The following is a 20,790-nucleotide window of genomic DNA, read 5'->3' as shown; positions in this document are numbered from 1 at the left end:
GACAAGATATAAAATAAGAAATTAATCTAACTAATTATAAACACAAAAACTAACTAGATTCCATCTTAACAATATGGACTAATAATCTTCATATAGTCTCTTCCTCAAACTCAGAAAATCAAGTAATGGTTTATCTGAAACCGGTATCAACTTCACAACAAAACCAATTGGCCAAGAAGCAGAAGCAAGACCAATACAAATAATCCATTCTCTCCAATTCAACCTTTCTGTATCAGCAAATTTCTTCAAAAACTCAACCATCACTACTTGAAGCACCAATGTCACACCAACTATTCCGATAAACAGTTTGCTTTTAAATATCCCTTCAAAAACATTCTTCTTCTCCAACTTCCTTGCATTGAACTCATTAAACACTTGACAAAGAACAAATGTATTGAAAATCAATGTGTCATTCACCTTTGATGTCACACCAAAAATAGCCTCCCCTTTGAACTGAAGAGTCAGCAAAATTACTATTTGGTAGAAAGCTTGTGACAGAAGATTCCTCCACATAATGTTGGTAATAAGAGGTTTTGTTCTACCAACAGGTTTTTGATCCATTAATTCCTTAGTAGGTTTTTCAGTTGCAAGAGCCAAAGCACCTAATGTATCCATAATCAAATTGACCCATAATAACTGAACTGCTGTTAATGGAACTTCACCTGCTGATACTGCTGCTACAAAATTGATAACAAGTGCAGCCACATTCACTGTTAACTGAAATTGAATGAATTTTTGAATGTTGTTGTAAACACATCTTCCCCAATTCAAAACTGTTACTATAGATGCAAAATTGTCATCTAATATAACAATATCTGAACTCTCGTTTGCAACTTCTGTACCTTGAATTCCCATTGAAAGTCCAATATCAGCTTCTTTCAATGCCGGTGCATCGTTTGTACCATCTCCTGTTACAGCAACTACATGCCCTTTTTCTTTTAAGCATTGAACCATTAGAAGTTTGTCAAATGGAGATGATCTTGCCATCATACTGATTTTTTCAACTTTCTCTAACCTTTCTTCGTGCGTGAAGTTGCGAAATTGTTCGCCTTCAATCACGGTTTCATCTGTGTCTTGATTAACTCGAAGAATTCCGCATTCAAATGCTATAGCTTTTGCAGTGAAAATATTGTCACCTGTCATTAGAGATAAAGTTAGTTAATATTAAGTTAATGGACTAAGCTGTAACAACAAATCGTTAAAACTGGACTATTATAACTGTTGAGCAAGTTATCAATAAATGGGATGTTTCAGAAATACCTGTAATCATTTTGACATTCACACCAGCATGTTGGCAAGCTTCCACCGCTGTCTTCACCCCCGGACGACACGGATCCTTAATACCAACAAGTCCTAACAATGTTAAACCATTGTCTTTTACCACTATCTTGCTGTTTTCTCCTTCATCGCCTAGCTCTTGAACTTCAACTTCAGCATATGCGAAAGCGATACAACGAAGACTACTAGCTGCCATACCTTGAATAATGCTTTCAAATTTCGACATGGTTTCATCATCAAGATTTTTCACAATACCATTAGCATCATAGTATTTTGAACACATTCTTAGTACCATCTCTGCTGCTCCTTTCCAATGTGCATTCACTTTGTTGTCAATATTTCTTTTCAACAAAACTCCACTTCTTTTCTTCTTTGAGTTGAAAGTCTCAACTTGAATAATAGAACAACTTTTTGTCAAAGTTTCCATTTCCACATTCAATTCCAAAACAGCCCAAGATAATATTGCCTTTTCTGTTGGACTACCAGAAAACTCAAATTTTGAATCAGAGTCTGATTTAGATTCATGAACAGCACCAGTTGTATTATTAGCAACTCCTTCTTTGATCAATTGAAGAACAAATGGATCAACATTTAAATATGCACCCTCTTCCAATGGTTCTAGACCAAGCCAAAATTTTGTCACCTTCATCTGATTCAAAGTGAGTGTGCCTGTTACAAATCACACAAAATAGGTTTAGGTAACCGATAATCGATAACTAACTACCTATTAACAAACTGCAACTAACTTATATATTTCTTAACAGTACCTGTTTTATCAGTGCAAATAGTAGTAGCAGATCCCATAGTCTCACATGCAGAAAGTTTTCTGACCATAGCTTGATCAGCCATCATTTTCTTCATTGAGTAAGCAAGAGTCAATGTCACAGCTAATGGCAAACCCTCCGGGATAGCAACAACAACAATAGTAACAGCATCCGAAATAATACCAATCACTGCATTCATCACTTCATCAAAACTAGTCTTTCTTCCGTTGAATTCTCGAACTCCGTTATCAGTCTCTGTATTCCCGGTGAAATATCGAATGAGCAATACAACAAGAACTAAAAACGCCACGGCCAAACCACCCTTTCCGATGGATGATGTTAGCTTATTCAACCTTGTCTGCAAAGGTGTTTCTTCATCATTGTCATTGCTTATAGAACTCATCATTTGTCCCCATGTTGTGTTCATACCGACCGATGTAACTAGCATTTTCGCATATCCGTCAGCAACTTTTGTTCCGGAAAACAAAAAAGGATGATGGTGTTTACTAATCTCTACATGATCGCTCTCACCTGTCATGCTGGATTCATCAACTCTGAGTGAATGTCCATCTACGAACAATCCATCGGCAGGTACTTGATCACCAATCTTCAAACAAACAATATCACCAACAACAATCTCAAAGATTGACACCTTTTGTCTGCGACCACTTCGAACCAAATCAATTTGAATATCATTGCTAACTTGAGACAATTTATCAAATTGTTTGTTTTGTTTGAAGTTACTTATGGATGACATTGAAATAACAATGAAAACAGCTAGAAAAATGCTACCACCATCATACCAACCTTCTTTGATTCCATGTTCCTTGATGCCAAAGCCAAGTGAAAGAGAAGCACAAACCAAAAGGATTAGAATTGTGACATCCTTAAATGCTTCAAGAACAAAATGAATGAAACTTTTAGAAGGTGGTTTATTGTATGTGTTGGAACCAAACACTTGTTTTCTAATTGCAATGTGTTCAGAGTCATGATTGATACCAAACTGAGTGTTGGTTTGAAGAGATGAAGCAATACCTTCAAGTCCTCCAGCATGTGTATGAAGGGTTTCAATGTTTTTGTCTTTGACAAGATGAATAAGAGTTTGTTGATCAATGGTGAAAGAGTGAGGTGAGTTGATATCAAGGACAGTGAAAGATGGGATGGGTGTGATTTTAGGTTTGTTGGTAAAATGTGAGTTGAAAGCTCTAGAACAATAGATTGTGATGAAAGCATTATGCCATCTTTTGTTGTGTTTGGTTTTTGGTGCATTGAGAAGCGTGTCAATATGGTTCATGTTAGTGAACAAGGTCAAAGTCATGATTTCAAGAACAATGTGATTTGTTTGATAACAAGGAATTATGATGAATGATAGAAGAAAATGAATGAATTGTGAAAGTAGGATTGATGGTGTAAGATATTAAATAAAGATGATTAACGTATCAATTTACGCGGTAACTTATCGATAAATAAAATCAAATATACTCCTTAACAGGTAAGGTAAGTATATATAGATATAGATAGGATTACAACGTGTTTATTTTGTTCTTGTTTTAAGGAAGAAGGATGTTGCTAGGAAGTGGTGGGACATGTTTGACAACATAGTCAGCAACGATGAAGCTGCGTTTCTTCTTTTTTTTGACAAGTAGTCAATTTAAAGTTACTTTATAATTGTATTTTATGATTTTACATTAAATGCTATTATTCCCAATATAACGGATTGGTCATAAAATATTTTGAAAATTCACAGTAGTATTTTATGAGAAATTTCAAGTGTAACCCAATCCTAGAACTCATGGAAAATGAATGTAACTTTCTTAGAGCATTCCGAACAGGAATCTCCATTTAAGACTGTCAAGTAAAAAATCTTGACCATGCTTATTTCTAGTTTATAAAGGTTTTAAATAAAAATACTTTAATTTTATATTTTTTTAAAAATTTAGCTTAAACACAGTTTTGATTCCTATATTTATTTTGGTAACTTTTTGGTCTCCATTTTAAAAAAAAAAACAACTTTATAATCCCTTAGTATTAAATTTTATATTTTTTGATGGCCCTCTATGAAAAAATAACTTCATTTTCACTTTCAGCATTAAAATATGTGAGTTAGTATTTTTTTTTAATGTTGCACGTCATTAAAAATATTTAAAATTTTATTATTTTATTTTTTAAAATGTTTTTTTTAATAATAATTTTTTTTAATAGTTTTAATTATTTTTTTTATAAATATGTATTTAAAAACTAAATGTTACAAATTTAAAAGTATAAATATGTATTTAAAATTAAATATTACAAATTTAAAAGAAAAAGTTGGGCATAAAGCCCACATTCTTTCGAAAATTTGAAGAATCTACGTGCCACCCTCTTTTTTATACTTGTCACCCCTCATTTTTTCTTAACCCAATTTTACTCTTGTTAAAAAAAATTGAGAAACTAAGAATTTCCGAAACAAATTTCCGGTATGCACTTCAAGATTTCCGGTACAAAATACCTGAAATTTCAGTTAGAAGGAAATTTCCGGTACAACATATCGGAAATTTAGTTAATTTGAAATTTCCGGTATACCAGAATTTTCAAATTTCCAGTATACCGGAATTTTCAAATCTCCGGTATACCGGAATTTTCAAATTAACTAAATTTCTGGTATCTTTCAATTTTTGGTTTTTTAAACGGTTAAGATTTTGCCGACACTTTTGGAGAGTCCTAATTGCACCAATACATTTGTGAAATTTCTAGTAAAATATACCGGATATTTCAAAATTTTCGATAGAAAATGCCATAAGTTTCACAATTTTCGGTACAAACTACCTGAAATTTCATAAAATCTACCGGAAACTTACTTGTTTTCGCCAAATTTCTTATACGCTTTCCAAATTTTCGGTATCGTCCAAAGATTTGAAAAATCAAGTGTTTCACGTAAATTTCCTAAAATGTGGTAATGAATTTTTTTTGGATATTTAGGTCATTTCATTCATTTTGGGGGGTGCAAAGTTAAATTCTCGAAAAGTTGCCTTAAAATATTTTATTCCTTCAGTGAAGTGTGAAAAACGAGAATGGATCCTCTTCTATTTTTTCTCTTCAGTTTTTATCCAGCTCCAAATCCAATGGCTGAAAAGCATGAAAAGAATAAAAATGTAAAAGACAGCTTGGCATAAAATAGAATCTAAAGGATAGAGTTATGGCTGGACAAAGGGCAGCACAAGAAAAACTGTAAAGGATCTGATCGTGAAAAACGGTTATAAACACTAAATTCTATTACTTTGCTATTGTTCATTATTTTGTAAGTTCTATTACAAACAACAATGACCCTTATGTTCTTGTCACCATGGCTCAATAGAGGTTTACAATCTTGCTCTTTATTTTACTTCAAAATTCATTTATTTGAATTTCTAATTTTATTTGTTACAAACATTGAAAATTGTTGTTGTGAAAATTAACGGTTAGTGGCGCGAAAGGAATCCCTTAACATGAATTGACATATTTGTGGATTTCTTAATAACCAATGAACCTCGTCTCTAAGGTTTTTAAAAGAATATATATTGATATTTAATTCAAAAAATAGTACAAACCCATGGTGATTAACAGATCCAACCAAACAGACCACACGACCCAAACTTACATCATTATTCTAGCAAGATGGTGCCTAATCTTGATATTTTGCCAAGCCCTATAAACAATGTTATCTTTAATTCTATCAGCTATACAAGTAATATCAAAATCCTCTTTAAAGCATATACTATTGTGCATTCTCCATACATAGTATAAAGTTTCAGCAATGCCCATTTTAAGTGGAGTGGCTTTCCAGCCCTTGCCCGTAGTGATTGTGATAAGCCAGCCTAATTCCTCCTCCCACTGTTGAGGTCTATGATCCACCTCCAACCAGTTAAGAATCTCCTTCCAAATGGGCTAAGATTGTAGAGCACACAGCTAATATCATGTATAGTACCAAACTGTTTCAATCTTTCTCTCGTGGGTAGCTTGCCATGGCATGCCATCCAGAGGCACACAACTGCTCGGGGCCTAGCCTTGTTGTATTGCACCATATTACACGAAGGAACTCTATTCCCATCATCAATCATACAATTGTAGAAATTGGTGACTTTAAATTTGTTCTGCTGCAGGGCCTTGTCTCAAACCTGTTGTATATTCACAATGTTCACTCTTTGTTTTAGAATACCCTTGAACATCCAGCTATTGTGCAGTTTCACATTATACTCTAAAATGGACTTTCCTTTAAGATAATAACAGTTTACCCATCATACAAAAGAGAAGAATTCTAGCATTAGAGATTAGTAATCTGCAGTCACCCTTGCTTAAAACTGCTGCAGACCCTGTTCCAAGTCACAGGGCTCTTGTTACTTTTCATGTTTTGAGTTCCAGTCCAAATAAATCTTCTGCAAATCTCTTCTATTTTCTTGATCACACCCTCGGGGATGGGGATACATTGCATCCAGTATTGGGCTATTGCTCTAAGGTTTTTACTTCTCACTCTCTTTCACTTCTCACCATTAGCTAGATCACAATTTTCCTCTTCCAAGATAATGTAATCGATCCATTTCATTCTAATTCCAATTTTTCATTCTATTCGTTCTTACACACTTTATGCATTTTACTCATTTAAAAAAATCCAAAAAAATAGTATTATTTTTTTCTTAATTTGATTTTTCATATTTTACTTATTTTAATCACAAAATCTAAAAAATCATTTATTTTATAAAATAAGAAAAATTAAATATAAAAAAAATCCAAAAACATTATCTTTCTTTTGAAATATTAATAAACAAAAAAATCCAAAAAAAAATCATTTTAATTAGAAATAAACCACATTAATTTGTTTTGATTTGTATTTAATATTATCATTATTTGCTTTGAAATCTATTTAAACTTAAAATCTAATTTTGAAATCTATAAATTGAGTAAAAAAATGCTAGGGCAGCTACTTTTATCCTCACTCTCATACACTAGCGTCCAAATTATGGACACGGTTTGTTAGCTTTTTTTAGTACGCACACAGGTCAAAATATAAACTTTTTTGTAACTTTGTGATAAATATATCTGTTTGTTTGTTTTTTTTAGTCCACGCACACAAGAATTCCCTCCCTCACCTCCTCTCGATATATCTATTTATACGAAAACCAACTTTCTATCAAAAATTATGATAACTGATCTCTTTTTAAAAAATGGCAAATAGTAAAGAATAAATGTAAAAAAATTGAAGTTATTAACATTCAAGTTAGAGATGGCAATGGGTAGAGTACTATAGTACTCATCCTTATACCCGCAGATGGAAAAAATTCCCCTACCCGAGCCTATACTCGCTCGAGTAACAACTTTAGCACCCGTAAATGTAACACCCTATTTTATTAGATTTATTTAATTAGGATTATTTGATATTTGATAATTTTTTGTGTGTTTTATTTAATTATTGTTTGAGTGATAATTAATTAATTGTGTGGTGATATGTTATTTATGCTAATTAATAAATAGTAGAGTTTTATTAGAAATTAGCTAAATGGGCTTAGTTGAGTGAGAAAGAGTATTGGATGGGTTAGGCCCAATGAAATAATGAGAATGAGGAGAGAACTATGTGTCATAACCTAATTAGAAAGAAAAAAGGAAAAAGATAGAAAGAAGAGAGGAAGAACATAGAAGAGAAGAAAAAGGGGATTTGTAGATTTCTTGAAGAGGGTGGATTAAGAGCTAGAGGTAAAGGTTAGAATCCAAATTCTTGTAGAATCTATGATTGGGTAATGTGTTTGTGTATGTGTTGTCTTCAATCTTTGAGATTTCATGAAAATGTATGAACCCTAACTTTTGTGCTAATTTCTATGGATTTACATGATTAGGCATGGTTTTGATGATGAATGTTGTTCAATAATGATTAATACTGGTTGTATTTGATGTTTATTGATGTTTGGAAGTGATTTGGAATAGTGGATTGTGCATTTCGCAGTTCTGAACGTTGCTGTGTTTTTCTGAGAAATCGCAGGTCCGCTAAGCGGCCCTTGACTCGCTAAGCGGAGCTGCGAAAATTGAAGTTACTGCATAGTTCCGCTTGACGGTCGCTGAGCGGACACTGCTTTGTGGAACTTTTTCTAAACTTTGAAATGTTGTATCTTTTGATCCGTAACTCTTTTTTAAGTGTCGTTTGAAGCATGTTGAAGCTAATGTGATTGTCTATATGATATAATATAATTGGTTGGCACTTGTTTAATTAATTATGATGTTAGTTGAGAATATCATGTAATTATGAATGTATGTTATGGATGAGTTGTTTATGATCAATGTTCATGGATGTAGTACATGGTATGATAATCATGAATTATGTGATTGATTGCTAAATGCTAATTGATGATTGAGATTGGATTGAGTGCCATGTTGTGTAGTGTTGTGAAAAGTTGTAAAGATGTGATTGTGTAGTTGAAGAGATAGTGTGATCGTCTTAAATGCATGGGTCTTGTTTTGTTGCACATATACACAAGCATGAGTCTTTGAAAGTGGCAGTGTTGGGTAATCTCGTGAAGGTTATTTACTTGTCCCAAACCTAACGAGTATGGGGTTTGAAAACATAACGAGTATGGGGCTTTGAGGTGGTTATCTAGTCTAGAGAGAATGACAATCGGCATGACCGGAAATGATAACGGGGGATCCCCATGCATATTACATAGAGTTACACTTGAGTCGCACGTGTCGGTGTGAAATGTTATTATGTGTGATTATGTGATATGAATGTGTGGATGGAAATTTGATGGATATGCATGTTTTATGAAGAGTGATGAATTGTAAAATGTATGCTTGTTTATGTTGCATTTTCCATTATTATATTTTCTATGATAATTTGAATTCTCACCCTTTTGTTTGAATGTTGTCCTTTGTTGGTAACGTGCAGGTTCAGACGAGTAGTTGCTTGTCCGAGGATTTAGCCGAGGAGCTCCGAGTCTTTATTTGGATTAGGTAGTGAGTCGATGCTCTGGTCATGTAACACTGGGATAGGATTGGTGTGTTGAACTCATGTTTGATTTGGTTTTTGGTATCTTGATACTATCTTATGTTTCTTATGATGTTTATTTGTTGTTGCGGGAGGCCTTAGTGCCAAGTATTTTGGATATGATGTTATGATTTCTGTCTTGGATAATATTTGTGATATGATCATGGTATGGAACATGAATCATTTACACAATGCATGAGTATTTAAAAGCTTTTAGTTTTTGAAAATATTCTTGTGACGCCCCTTGTTTATATGCATGTTTACTCTGAGTATTTGTTTATGACTATACTCGCTCGGGTAACAACTTTAGCACCCATACACGTGCCTTTTGGGTATGTAAGTGTTCATACTCGTACATGTTACACTTTTGGAGAAACAATTTACAAATGTTACAAATTTCAATTGTTAAGTGTTTTGATGTAGTACGGGTGTTACAAATTAAAAAGTCTTAAATCCCTTTACTTGTGTTGAATCATCATTATCGCTTGATAATGGGTAGAGTACTATAGTAATCATCCTTATACCCGCGGATGGAAAAAATTCCCCTACCCGAGCCTATACTTACTCGGGTAACAACTTTAGCACCCGTACACGTGCCTTTTGGGTATGTAAGTGCTCATACTCGTACATGTTACACTTTTGGAGAAACAATTTACAAATGTTACAAATTTCAGTTGTTAATTGTTTTAATGTAGTACGGGTGTTACAAATTAAAAAGTCTTAAATCCCTTTACTTCTGTTAAATCATCATTATCGCTTGATATCCCTTTAACGGCTTTGGCTAATATGCATAAGGATTTTACTTATGCACCATGCATAAGCCCACATAAGCCATTGGATCATGTTTTTAATCCAGTATTGAGTATTGAGTGGTGAGTATTGAGTAATAACAATTGATGTCTAGAATTTGATCCAATGATCCAAGGGTCCATAATAATCTATGCATGGTGCATAGATTTTTATCTATGCACGGTAACTGCACCCCCTTTAACTTTGTTAGAGATCTCATTCACTTGAGTAATACTGTAATTATTTTTGAAACATTAGCATTTGTTTATCCAATTCATCAGCAACTTCGCTAAGAAATATGAATGTTTATGGACTTCTACATGTCTCAGTGATTATTCTAATAAAAGTGAGGGTAAATCTCCTTAAAACATTTTGTTGGGGATACATCCACACATTCAGCCACATCATAAATACCAATAGATGGTAAAGCTCTCTTGCTTTCTATCTTTGTCCACCTCTTCAAGATATAGTGATCGAACACTGATCCGACATCCAAATTAATAAAAAAATTTAAGCAGTGACAACAAAGTATACTAAATCTCTCAAACTTACAACAAGAATAACAAATTAAATTTTTATCCAAATCAACACTCTCCCAAATCTCTTGCAATAGAAATAACAAACTTAAATGGTGATGTTTGTATATTCATGCTTTTCACAAAACATGTTAAAACAACTCATACTCATGTTGAAATAGATCAAAGATGGGTGGGCGTATAAAATCCACACACTTGTTGCAAGACATTAGAATATGAGATTTTAGTTTTGGTGTTTGTTGGCACATTTCATATTCACACCTTAATTCGTTATAATGCTTTTCTTCTACAACAACTTAAAAACGCTTAAAAAACTTTGATATTCAAGTCAACGCTCATAAAACTTTTAATATATGCATTCATACTTATTCATACACTCTCTGCAACCAACGGGTTTTCTTAACATTGTTCGTTTCAAGGAGTATAACGGGTTTTCTTAACATTGTTCGTTTCAAGGAGTATCAGTACTTCATTCCATTTTACATCAGGTGCCATGTACTTAGGTTGTGGTAAATTTTTGGCATAACCTCAACAAGTGTTTTTGCCACGGAATGTTCTTGATCTCTAAAAATGATTTGGGGAGGTTTTTGATTATGTCCTCTAAAATTTTCTCAAATAGCCACTTGAAAGACTTGGCTAATGATTTGGGGAGGTTTTTGATTATGTCCTCTAAAATTTCTCAAATAGCCACTTGAAAGACTCAGCTGTTTGTCATATAATAATGCTGCCCCAAATATGATTATGCTGCCCCAAATATGATTATGCTCTTCAATGATGGTTAAATCTTGAAAATATTACAAACTATTTGTACAATATGTTGAATGAAGAGAAACCACATCACCAAAATAAATGTAATCAATTATCATCCTTGCATTTACCCAAAACACTTCGATAGTTTTGATTCGACGTCAAGGATTTTCAACCGATTTTTTTCAAGTATTGCAAAAAATAACTAGCTTCCCTATTTACCAAACTCGTCTTCTATTCTATAGATGAATTTTTTAATCAAGGCAAGTAAATCCTAAGTTAGTTATGCATACCCCTACTTCTTTACTCATCAAATCAAACTATTTTACTTGTTGTATACCAACATTCTGCTAAATCAATTTCATTACTTTAAATTTCGAAACTTTTCTTTGAGATGATAATATATGATCTGTTTCTGGTAGATGTAATGTAGTACCAATTTTCCAACAACATTGAGCCCGAACCGGAATAAAATAATCCATATCTAACCCAAACCTTATTTATAAAACTTATACCAAATGCATTTTTTCTCTTAATTTTCAAAGAGTACAGATACAGCCAGTATTTGGAATAAACACAAACAACTACTATTAAGTTTGACAGACAAAGATTAAAGCATGTATTTGTGAGCACACGACCTCTGCCCAGTGCTTCAAATTCCAATGGTCTCTTTTCAAGTTATTTTACCAGACAGCATGTTAACCTGCAAAAACAAAAGAGCAACAAACTTGCATTTGTGTGATTATCAAAAAAATCAAAACAAAAACAAATAAAAAACTTAAAAATTAATAAGCACACTTGAAAGGTGTCGGTATATTCTTATTCTAATTCATTAAAAAAAAAAAAAGCAGAAAGAAATTAAGGAACATGATATTTGGGCAGCCCGCGTGGCCATCACTGCCCCAACGTATTGAAAACGAAAGGGGCTCTGACCGCGGGCAGTCTTCATCGCAGAGTTCCTACGGCAAAACGATCTACCGTCTCACACTCGGGATGGATACGGGGCAGAGTCAGACGAAAACGGAGGCTCCGCCGTCAACGTCTCCGACAAGAGTGAGATTGAAGATTTAAAATGTGCCGCGGCTTCTCTGCTCAGATAAGATCAAGTAGTGTTTAGGTCTAACTTAGGTTTTGTGTTCTTTTTATATGCCAATTCTTTTTCCCCTCTATTACTTTTATTCCCAAAATGTCCTTACACATATTACAAACTCAAATTGGGCTGGATAACCGTATTTGGATTAACCTCAATTAGCCCACAATGAAGCGGATGGAGAATTTTAACTGCACCCTTTTAATTAGTCCTGATAACACCCCCCACATAACCCTGAATAGATCATAATACCATTTGATTTGAAAAACTTATCAAATTGTTTAAAATATCCAATTATATATATATATATATATATATATATATATATATATATATATATATATATATATATATATATATATATATATATATATATATATATATATATATATATATGTGGGGTGCCAAATTTTATAAAAAAAATCATTTTTTAATAATATTGTAACTCTTTGATTTTTTGTTTGGAAATTTGCTGCAAAAATATGTGACCGGTAGAATTTTCTGTAAATTTTAGATTATATGCAATTTATCTATTGCACAAAAAGGGTATGTAGACACAGAATGTGACGTCTTGCCGAATGTACATAAAAATAATTCTTTTCTTATCTCCATAATCTTTTTTGCAAACAATCAAATTTTAAGCTAAATAGATTTTCAAGAGGTTCTTATGGAGTAGCATATATGTGATGGGTGCTAACACTTTCCTCTTGCATAACCAACTCCATACCTTGATCTCTCTTTTTATTGGCTTGGTTTTAAAACTTCTGTGAGTTTTATTCATTCTTTTCCCATTCGTTTGGAAATAATAAAGATTGGTGACGACTCTTGCTTATTTGTGAGTTAAGTTAATTAATAGCTTAATCTCAAATTTTCTACCGCTACATGTACGTCATGGTTCCATTGTGATTCTAGTCACACTCTTCCTTGATTCGACTCAAATGAAGAAGAACCAAATCTCAACTTTCATGAGACTTCATTACTCTGATTCAAATCATACACCTTTGTAGTCTTGATTCAAGCATTCTAACTTATGATTCAATCAATACTCAATATATTGATACAAAACCAATTACTAGGCTAAAAAGGAGACAATAACATGGATACAATAACTAAGACAATGAATGGAGAGGTTTCTCAGAGGTACAAAGACTAGATATAGCTGAAGCGAACGAATGAAAATTATTATTCCAAATGAATTACAACAACAATGCAAATAAATTTATATAATGAACAAAGTACAAACACAAGATAAGTCAAATATTACATATACACGCAAATTAACAAACCATCAAAACTAAAGTTAAACTGACGGTGATTGAAATTTCACGGTGTTGGTGTGAAACTTTACCTTCAGGTGGATCTCTGTAAAGATTGCACACATTCATGCAAACCTTAGTCCTCCCATGATGCAATTTTAAACAAATTTACACCCCAATGATAAGAAATTTGACTATGATGACTCTCATATGATCATTTTCCCCGACCGTTACCAGTAACTAAATGTACCACAAAGGCTTTGCGTTGGAGCCATACAAATCCTAGAGGGTTTTTTTTGTAATGGGTTTTAACGCCTGCTCCAACCTAAATTATTATACGCTTCTATGCATGGTGTCATATGAGTTCCCTTTATCTACCAACCCACAACATATCTCAAAAACTGACCATTACCGTCTTTATTAGTATCATTATATGGTTGTTTGGTACGTCGTTGATCATTCATCATATAAAGACAAGGGAGGTCTTCATCTCTCTAAATATTCACCTCCTTCACGCTCCTTTTTAAGGGAATAATATGTTTCTTTTTTTGGATGGGGAATACCCCCAGAAATGCCAAATGATTGGGTCTAGCTTTCTGCTTTGTTCCTAGCCAGAACGCTTATGGACAGGTCCTCCAAAGAAGTGCAAAACTGTCGCGCGGCACTGACTATGGTGTGGATATTACCCAACGGTTAAAAATCCCATCGGGGAGTTGAATATGGGGAGGTAGGTGTTATGTCATCCTTATCTTCCGCTCTATTTCTTTGGTATGGTTAACTTGGTCTTGATGAGGCTTTGTTCGACTTAGGGTGCTCTTTGAGGAGTTCTCCAATAAACCCTTTATGCTCTTTCTCTAGGGTGAACCTCTTGTTAAGAATTCGCCGAAATTAGTCATCAAAGTGAAAGAGAGTATAAACATTGTTTCCCATGAACGACACCAATTAGTCTCGGAAAAACCTATCTATTTCACAAGTGAAACAAAAAAACTAAGATCTGATGACGAACTCCTATAACTAATTTTGTGTTTGTCCTAGTCATTGACGCTCGAAAGTGAAAGTTATTTAGGGTTAGAGTAATATGTATTTGAATGGTCTTCGTTATGCTTTTATAATAGGATTCCTAAGGACCTAGAACCTTCTGCTTTGAAGACACCTGTCTCAAGGGACAAATATTCTCAGATCTTGGCTTGTCTCGTTTTGACGGTTCATATCGCTTCACGAGACATCTAGTCTCTCATTACCTAGATCATTTCCTCCGTTGGGCCTTCATGAGGTAAGCATCGACACAAACCCGAACAATTATAATAAGATATTATTTTTCAGACAATAATAAAATATATTTTCTATTAAGAAGAGATTAAAGTTTATAATATATACAAAATCAATCGAATCAAAATGGGATGAGTTTTTGCAAGTATTGGCAATGCCTAATTAACATAATTTCTTTCATGAAATTTTCCTATATCTTACAACCCTCCCCCCACAAATCCTCCTAGTATAACCATCCTAAATTCTCTTTCCCTCCATGTCTTTGTTTGTAAAATATCTCACAATAGTAACGAATTATTTATTTATTTCTTATTTTGAAAAATGGACTCCTCAACTATATACCCTTGATAGCTACCCATGACAATTAGTTTAAAAATGCTACTGGTTGTCACTCTAAGTAACCCTTTCATAGAATCATATTCTAGTCTTAAAAGATTTATCATGACATTTTTAAACCATGCCCTGTCAATTAAATTAGTAGCTAGTCAAATCAAATCTAACATAGTCATAGACTATAACAATGATAGATTGCAATGTTAAGAAGATAAAAATAGAATTAGATGATCAAACTAAATATCATACACTTATTGATAATCAAATTTGAAGACTTAGCCATCAGAAAAGGTAGTGGAGTTATCCAAGTGGGAACAAACAACTAAACACCAATGAGCTAGTAAAGTCCAAATATCAACCAACCAAGTCACTTTCTCAGATGGAATAAAAGTTAAAAGGAAATAATTATTAGATCATAAACAACATCTAAACATAGCAATTCTCTAAGAATTTATGTTAATACTATTTAGTACTTGATAATCATAATGAATAATGAAAAAGCATCTGATTGCAATTAGAGAAAGAAGAAAAAAAAGATAGGTGGGGAATAGAGAATCCATTTTTTGTGGTTTCAAAAGAAGAAGAATAACAAAATTCTTTACTTGAGAATATGATATATAGGGCTTTAATGTAAGTTAAAATTCTCATATTCTCATTCTATAGAATCTTTGAAACTTTCCCTTTATTTTAATTTTTATTTTTTTTCACCTTTTCCCCGTGAGGAATAGCATTCCGTGGTCATTTCTTGCTTTTCTTTTCAACCAATGCCATCATGTGTGCTCAACCAAATATCACAATGCCATATGGCTTTTGCTCATGATTAATCACTTACTCTACAACTCGATTCTCATTGTGTCTTCTTCTTCTCATTTAAAGTGAATATGTGTAACTAATATGTAACATGTAAATAATAACTATAATGTAACATGTAAATAATAATAATCTATATATAACGAAATTTTAACAAGTAGCGTAACCAAATCAGTTGATAGCTGTACTGAGATATCAATTACATAGACGGAAGTTTGAATATGTATCATTCTATTTATTCATCTTTAAAAGGATTCGGGTAATTAAATTAAGAAATCAAAATATTTTATAAAATAGAATAAAAAATGTAAAAAATTGTAGACATTTGATGTGTTAAGGTTTAGAGTGCATGTTCAAATCTGCAATATCTCTCTTTTTTATTTAGAAGTGTGCTATTTTGACAATTTTTTCTTCCACCGTATCCACCACAACGTATCTAATAACAAGGTTAAAATATTTTTGAATGGAAATCAAAAAAATAAAATTATTAAAAAATAAAATTGATAGGTATTATGTGCAATTATATGGTATTGGTATAGGTGTTAAAATTGAATGTAAGAATATTTTTTTCTTTTATTAGGTGTGGGTATTTGCGTATTAGGTGTTTGAAACAAAATAAAATTTAAAGTTAACTATCCATAATTATAATAATATATTAGATCTTAGTCTTTTATCAAGGTCTAACTAGGGCTGGACAAGCGGTCGGGTAGGGTCGGATTCGGGCCCAAAACACCAATCCGGCCCAACCCTCGGGTGACAAAGTGTGGCCCATATCAATCCTACATTTGTATCGGTTATGTTCGGGTTCGGTTTCATCCGGATCGGGTAACTGGGCCGGGTAAATTCGGATATCAACTGTTGTTGGCCCAATTCAAAATCTAGCCCAAATAACAAAATCCAATAATTTTTTATTCAGATTTAAAATCTATCTATAATTGTTAAATTGGGCCTTATTTGTTTCACATATCTATTGTTAAATTTTAAGATGAATGTGTGCCTTATCTTTACAATAATTTACTTAAAAAAAAATTGCCATAAACATTTGAATTCAGACTTGACATTCTGATTAAATTCAAATTCACCATACTTAAGACTGTTTTCACATAATTTAAAACTGAACCAAATTCTGCTGCATCAAGTTCAATTGTTCAAGCAACACACTCAGGAGGTTAAAATTATCTAACATCAAGTTCATTACAATTTAACAAATAAGCTTCACAAGCTACATAATAACACAATCAACATAACTTTTAATTCATGTCCATCATCACAACTTCCTGGTCCAGCATCAAATTCTTTCATTTTTCCCTTTAAGACAAGCTCCTCCTTCTAGCTCCATCAAACTCTGCATTCATTTGAACAAATAAGCATTGAATGAATTATATACAAAAAATTCAGTGAATTATAACAGTGGATAAGCATTCAATGAATTATATACAAAAAATTTACCTGTTTGATGTCTTCAAGATTGAGATCCAAGTAGTAAGAGTCTGAGAACTCGTCAATTTCTCCTTGTAACTTCTTCTTGGTCTCTTTAGATAGGAAGAGGAAGTATCTTTCAAAGAAAACATTGAAAGCAACATACAATCAGAAGAACAATTATTCTTGATTCAATGATTCTCTTAAATTGATTCCACAAACCTCAATTAGCATTATACAATTTATATCCAAAAAATTTGTGTCCAAAAACTATCCCTTTTAAATAATTTAACACCAGAAGTTATGCTACCTGATAATATCCAAAGGATAACATTTTCACCAACTTTCCAATATGAGAAATTGATTTGTTTAATAAACTAAAAATCAAGCTCAGGGGCCTACATAACCTCATAAAATCGTCTTAGACTCCACATGGAGACTTGCAAGAGTTTACTTAACACAAAAACAATGGATAAAACATCTGTCAAAGTATATAACACAATTTATCATGTGCATAGTAAATATTTAAAACCAAGTAAATCATAAATCAAATGATAGTAGTGAATTAGTAAGCAACCATTATATTAAATTGAGACAGGTTCACACAACCAACACAAATGCACAATTCACAACACACAAATAGAATATATACGACTTCATTTTTTGACTTTAATTTCAATCTTTAAACCATAGGAGGTGGATACACAATTAGCAAATAAATAAATCACAAGAGAATGATAAACACCAAACCTGGAGCATTGCAATCATGAACAAATGGAAAGCCTGCGTGTTCTGGTATATGAGTATTGATATTCGGCCAGAAAAGTTAACCACACCTTGCATCTGTCATTAGAGAGGAAAAAGGTTCAACATGTGCCATGCATATTTTTGGACAACAAATAACAAAAAATCAATATTCATATTAAAATAATCCAGAGGGAAAAAAAGAGAGAAGCAGCAGTACACAATGGTAAGACTAAGCAGAGTGCACAAATAAATGTACCTAAATACAACTATACAATGTCCATGACCATATGCAGCTTAACTAACTGGATACTTCTAGATACATGAAGTTTATTACGGGCTGCTCATATGATTATTGTTTCTATTGTGTGCTGCCTCACATGGTTCAGAAGGAAATTCGAACTAATATCATATCATGAACATGGAATTCTGTTTTTTGCTAAATAAAATGAGGTATGACCCTACCTTTAAACTACAACAGCAACAACAATTCTTCTCATTCCCAGCAGCAGCATTAGGACTTGTCTCTTTCTTTTTAACTTCCTCAACAACAATAACATCAATCACACTGACATACACAAAATCCACACAATTACAAACCAAACTAATTCAGTGAATAATTGATTCGGTTATAATTAGCATAACACGTAAATTACCGAAGGTGTGTTGGTTGTGTAGGGATGTTTTTGATATTCTTTCAAAAAGTGTTGGTTGTGCAGGACTGTTTTTGACATTCTTCCAAAAAGTGTTGGTTGTGTTAATGTCGGCTTCAAAAAAACGAGTCATCCATGACTCCAAAAAAAGTAGCTGCAAATATCATACAAAAAATTAGAAATAACACATACATTAAAGCACCAAAAAGTGTCAACCAGTGTTTGAAGCAGAATCAAATAAATTCAACCTCAAAAAGTGTTTAGGCACAGCCAGAAGGCTGTGACTGAGTCTGAGATGAAGACGATGCTCCACTTCCGAGTGAAAGTTCAGCAAATCCTATAAAGAAGAAATTAGCAAAATATTACAAAACAAAATTAAAATTAAAACTTAAGACAAATAGAAACAATATACCTTTTAAAGCATCTTCAGAAATCTCATAATCTTCAGTAAATTCCAAGTCTTTGAACTGATCTAATGAAGGCCTCAACCAGTTTTGTGCACAAATAAGAGCCTCGGCCATTTCAGGTTTGAGAGAGCTTCTATATACCTCTAAAACCCTCCCACCGGTGCTAAAAGCACTCTCAGAAGCCACAGTTGAAACTGGTGTAGCCATTATATCTCTAACAATTTGGGACAGAACTGGGTATTCTCTAACATTATGTTTCCACCAACTTAGAATGTCAAACTTATCTTTATCCTTTTCATTAAACCTTATGCATTTTTCTTTTAAATAGCTCTGAAGCTCAGTTACTTCTTCAACCGAATCCATAGACTTCAAATGTTGCTGAAAAGCATTTTGTCTAGCTACATGTGCCGGTACTTCGACGTTGGAAGCAGTTTCCCCATTAGAAACAGTGGCTGCCATAGCTGGGACAGGTCCTTCGACATTGTCGTAGGCTTGTTTGTAAACCATGAAGATTTTTGAGAGATTGTTATTGATCTCTTCTAACAAAGATTTCTTAGTTTCTGAAAGTGGTCCATACATATCACTAAAGCACCAGTCCACAAATCGTAACTTATACCGGGGATCAAAAATAACACCCAAATAGAGGAGTTGGTTCATCTTAGTGATATCAATCCAATATTTCTTAAATTTATCCAACATTTCCTTAGCCACACTAGCAAACAGTCCATTTAGGTCCAAGTTTAATGACTTAAGCTCAACGTAAATTCCAGCCAGGAAAGGGAAAGCTGTATGCAAACTTGCTTTTGTTGAAACAGAAAAAACAGTTGTCGCTTCATAATAATTCTTCAAAAACTTAATAAATACCCTAACATTCTCCCAATCTTCACTACTAGGGGGGAATCACCTTCAAAGAAATCCCTATAATCCTCAACCTCATCTTCTAGCTTATCAAAAGCTGTTTCATACTTCTCAGCTGCATCTAACATCAAATACGTCGAGTTCCAACGAGTTGAAACATCAAGACATACCGACTTCTTGCATGTAATATTGGCATAGCCCACACATTCATTGAACTTTAACGCTCTATGGGGTGAAGATCTCACATATCTTATCGCATTTCGAACACTTGAAATTGAGGTGCTAGCTACTTTTAATCCATCTCTCACGACCAAATTCAGTATATGTGCGCAGCACCTCATGTGAAACCCAAATCCATCCATAAAAAGTCCATTCATATTTCTTATCTTCTGCTCTAAATACTTAACAGCAACATCATTTGATGCCGCGTTATCTACCGTGATAGTTGAAACGTTTCTCAGCCCCCACTCCTTCAGCACATCCTCAACCTTCTTACCAACTGTTTTACCTCGGTGATTTGGTATAATCGCAAAGCTGATTATCCTTTTTTGGTATTGTCAATCCCTATCTATAAAATGAGCAGTGAGGGTCAGGTAGTTTAGATTTTGAACGGAAGTCCAACAATCTGTTGTAATTGCCACTCTACTACAATCAGAACTAAATAATGCTCTCAACCTCACTTTCTCATCAAGATATATCTGAAAACAATCCCTAGCTATGGTTCTTCTTGATGGTATTGTAAATTGGGGTTGCATTTGGTAACAAAAGTACTTGAAACCCTCTCCTTCAACTGTTCTAAAGGGCTTCTCATCTAAAATAATAAAGTAAGCCAACCCCTTTCTACAACCTACA

At 33.3% G+C, this 20,790-nt stretch overlaps 1 protein-coding gene and 1 long non-coding RNA gene across 2 annotated transcripts; both read right to left on the bottom strand.

Annotated features, from left to right (window-relative positions):
• Window positions 1-3,414, bottom strand: LOC131647898 (putative calcium-transporting ATPase 13, plasma membrane-type). The gene is made up of 3 exons (XM_058917713.1): window positions 2,046-3,414; window positions 1,261-1,947; window positions 1-1,136 (listed from the first exon to the last, which is right to left on the bottom strand). The coding sequence occupies exons 1-3, from the start codon at window positions 3,358-3,360 to the stop codon at window positions 79-81; spliced, it is 3,060 nt and encodes a 1,019-aa protein (XP_058773696.1). The 5' UTR covers window positions 3,361-3,414; the 3' UTR covers window positions 1-78.
• A 14,179-nt stretch (window positions 3,415-17,593) lies between these two features.
• LOC131647897 (uncharacterized) lies at window positions 17,594-19,470 on the bottom strand. Its single transcript, XR_009297989.1, has 5 exons — window positions 19,086-19,470; window positions 18,922-19,010; window positions 18,677-18,827; window positions 18,486-18,588; window positions 17,594-18,119 (listed from the first exon to the last, which is right to left on the bottom strand). It is a non-coding gene; the product is annotated as an uncharacterized LOC131647897 (long non-coding RNA).
• Between the last annotated feature and the right edge of the window lie 1,320 nt (window positions 19,471-20,790).

The sequence above is a fragment of the Vicia villosa genome, linkage group LG2, assembly GCF_029867415.1.
Source record: "Vicia villosa cultivar HV-30 ecotype Madison, WI linkage group LG2, Vvil1.0, whole genome shotgun sequence".
Classification (NCBI taxonomy): domain Eukaryota; kingdom Viridiplantae; phylum Streptophyta; class Magnoliopsida; order Fabales; family Fabaceae; genus Vicia; species Vicia villosa.
Note: the sequence above shows the minus strand (reverse complement) of the source record. Positions and strands in the feature narration are given on the sequence as shown.